The 2,503-nt window shown below is 28.2% G+C and overlaps 1 protein-coding gene across 1 annotated transcript in view; it reads left to right on the top strand.

Annotated features, from left to right (window-relative positions):
• The window catches only part of LOC105618431, a 21,745-nt gene extending 19,242 nt beyond the window's left edge, over positions 1 to 2,503 (top strand). Inside the window, exon 8 of the mRNA XM_012199972.1 lies at positions 2,446 to 2,503. Coding sequence (XP_012055362.1) covers positions 2,446 to 2,503 — 58 coding nt within the window. The remainder of the gene's footprint in view (positions 1 to 2,445) is intronic.

The following is a 2,503-nucleotide window of genomic DNA, read 5'->3' as shown; positions in this document are numbered from 1 at the left end:
AAAGAAATCTCATCATTTTGTTTTATCGAAATTGTCTTTATTTATAAATGGCACGTAATAAAAATTAACGCGTCATTTTTTGTTTCTGACGATTTCATCTTCACGATTCAATATGACTGTGATGATTACTCAGCCTTTATAAGACGATATCCAGTATCGCGAAAGTAGTTTAATTTATAATTTTAACATCGAGTGTCTACTTGAAAAAAATAAGTATAGGATCACATGATCTATATGGCTCTATTTAGAGATTAGGCTGTATAAAATAATTCTATACATATTATAATATTATGTCTCTGTATCAATATCTTTTAATGTTTAGGATACATGTTTTCTGCTGCAAAGAAACTATGGCAAAATTTGGGATAGTATATAGAATATGTAATATACTTACTTTATTGCACACAATACATAATCAAACATACTGTTATGAAAATATTCATTAATTGACATGTACTGAGTACAAAATGTGTGTAACTGTAAGTTTTCAATAATGACTTCTATACTCTTAATGAATTTATTTTTTTGTTTTGCTGACTGTGGCTTTATCTTCCCTAGGAAATGTATTAGGTAAAGAGAAAGAGATTTATATTTTATATGATAATATTATAATCAGGGTTGAAAAAATCCGAGTTTAAAAACCTAGATAGGTTTTTAAAAAAAAAGAAACTTGGATTTATTGGATTTTTTGGGAGTTTTATGCATTTTTATTCTTTAGTCCAATTAAAAATTAAATAAACTTTATTCCATTGTTGATTTAACCTAAAGTGTGTTCCATTTCATGCATGATGTGCATAATGGATCATTTATCCTTGTTTACATTTGGTGAACAACAAGGATAAATATATGCATCATACTATATTTTCTTAAAGAAAATAAAGGACAAATTTTTGAAGAGTTAGAGCTTTGTTGTCCTATATATTTTCAAGTCAATTTGTCAAGAATCCGTGCATTATAAAATTTTATTGCAGTATAATCAAATTAAAATAATGCGCAGGTTTCTGATAGTTTGAAACTGGTTCGACTATATTGGAACAAACCTTTGATTTGAAATAATAAAAGGTTCGAAACAATAAAAAATGAGCAACAACTGTAATTTGAATAAATTTAATTTAAAAAATTAAGAAATATAAAAAATTAACAAAAACAAACTATATTTATATGCATGAAACTGTAAAATATTTTCCGTAAAAATTTACTCATTAATATAATACTAAACATTAGAATGTTAGAAAAGAACTCGGAAAAAAATTTTCCATAATGTCAAATAAAGGAAAATAATAGAAAATTGGAAAATAAAAGAAAATTGAGTTGGAGAAACAAATAAATTTAAAGAGCAGCTACTTAAAATAAAGAATATATGATCACCGTAATCATGCTACTAACAAGATATTATCAAAGATCGTCAGCTCTGAGCAAATTTTTGTAACTATCAATGAAGCCTGAAGGGGATAATTGAAGAACAATGGCAATAATAAAAATTCATGATTATTAAGAAATATTTCAATAATACATTATTAAATTCGTGATTTTTTTATTATATAAATGTTGTATAAATAAATATGCATATTTTTAATGCTATAATATCTTAAATATTGCTGAAAAATTACAATTTTTGCTCTGCAATTATCTCTGTTGATAATCAAACCCAGATAATAACATTAAAATTACAATTTTCAATCAAAATCTAGTATTATTAAGTTTTAAACGTATGTGCATGTCTACAAAACTAATAAATCATGAAATTAATACCATATCATTAGTTTCTTACTCTTAAGGCTGGTTGTTCCACCTTTTGGTAAATTTTACCCTGTAGGTAAATCTGGCAATCCGCGCATGTAATTGGGTAATCTTGCTACTTACCCAACAGATTAAATTTATCAAAAGGTGGAACAATCGGGCCTTAATTTAAATTTTAACAGGCACGCAAATTTCCATAAACGCCGACTGTCTTTAATAATATCTCGTGATCATGCACATCATGCGCGAAATGAAATACATTTCTAGCGTTATCTCAGCATTATTAGATGGTTCTTGCAATAACGAATTTAGATATGCTAATGTCATCCTTTTCTTAATTAGTTAAGAAGATAACCTAACCTAACCTTAGCGTTCATCCTATCTAGATAAGCTGCGTTCGGTAATGCAAATCTGAGGAGTGCTCTTATATGTCACGTGCACTATAGAAAAAGCATTTCGACGCCTTATAAATGGTATTGCAAAAACTCCCTAATTTCTTATTAAGGCTCGTTTCTATCTTCTTCAATATAAGATGCGTTCCATTTATGGCACATCATCGCGATATGCTGGATTTACACTGGAATCCGATGTGTGTTATACGACTTAACAACCAATTAAAAAACAGGATTTTGCTTTGTATCATGGTATATGAAATAAAATTCTGCTTTCTGGTATATGAAATAAAATTCTGTTTTCTGGTTGCAGAATCGTTATGATGCACGTCGGATCCAGTGTGAATCCAGCAATATGCGACGCGCAATAA

This window comes from Atta cephalotes (genome assembly GCF_000143395.1).
Source record: "Atta cephalotes unplaced genomic scaffold scaffold00016, whole genome shotgun sequence".
Taxonomy (NCBI): domain Eukaryota; kingdom Metazoa; phylum Arthropoda; class Insecta; order Hymenoptera; family Formicidae; genus Atta; species Atta cephalotes.
Note: the sequence above shows the minus strand (reverse complement) of the source record. Positions and strands in the feature narration are given on the sequence as shown.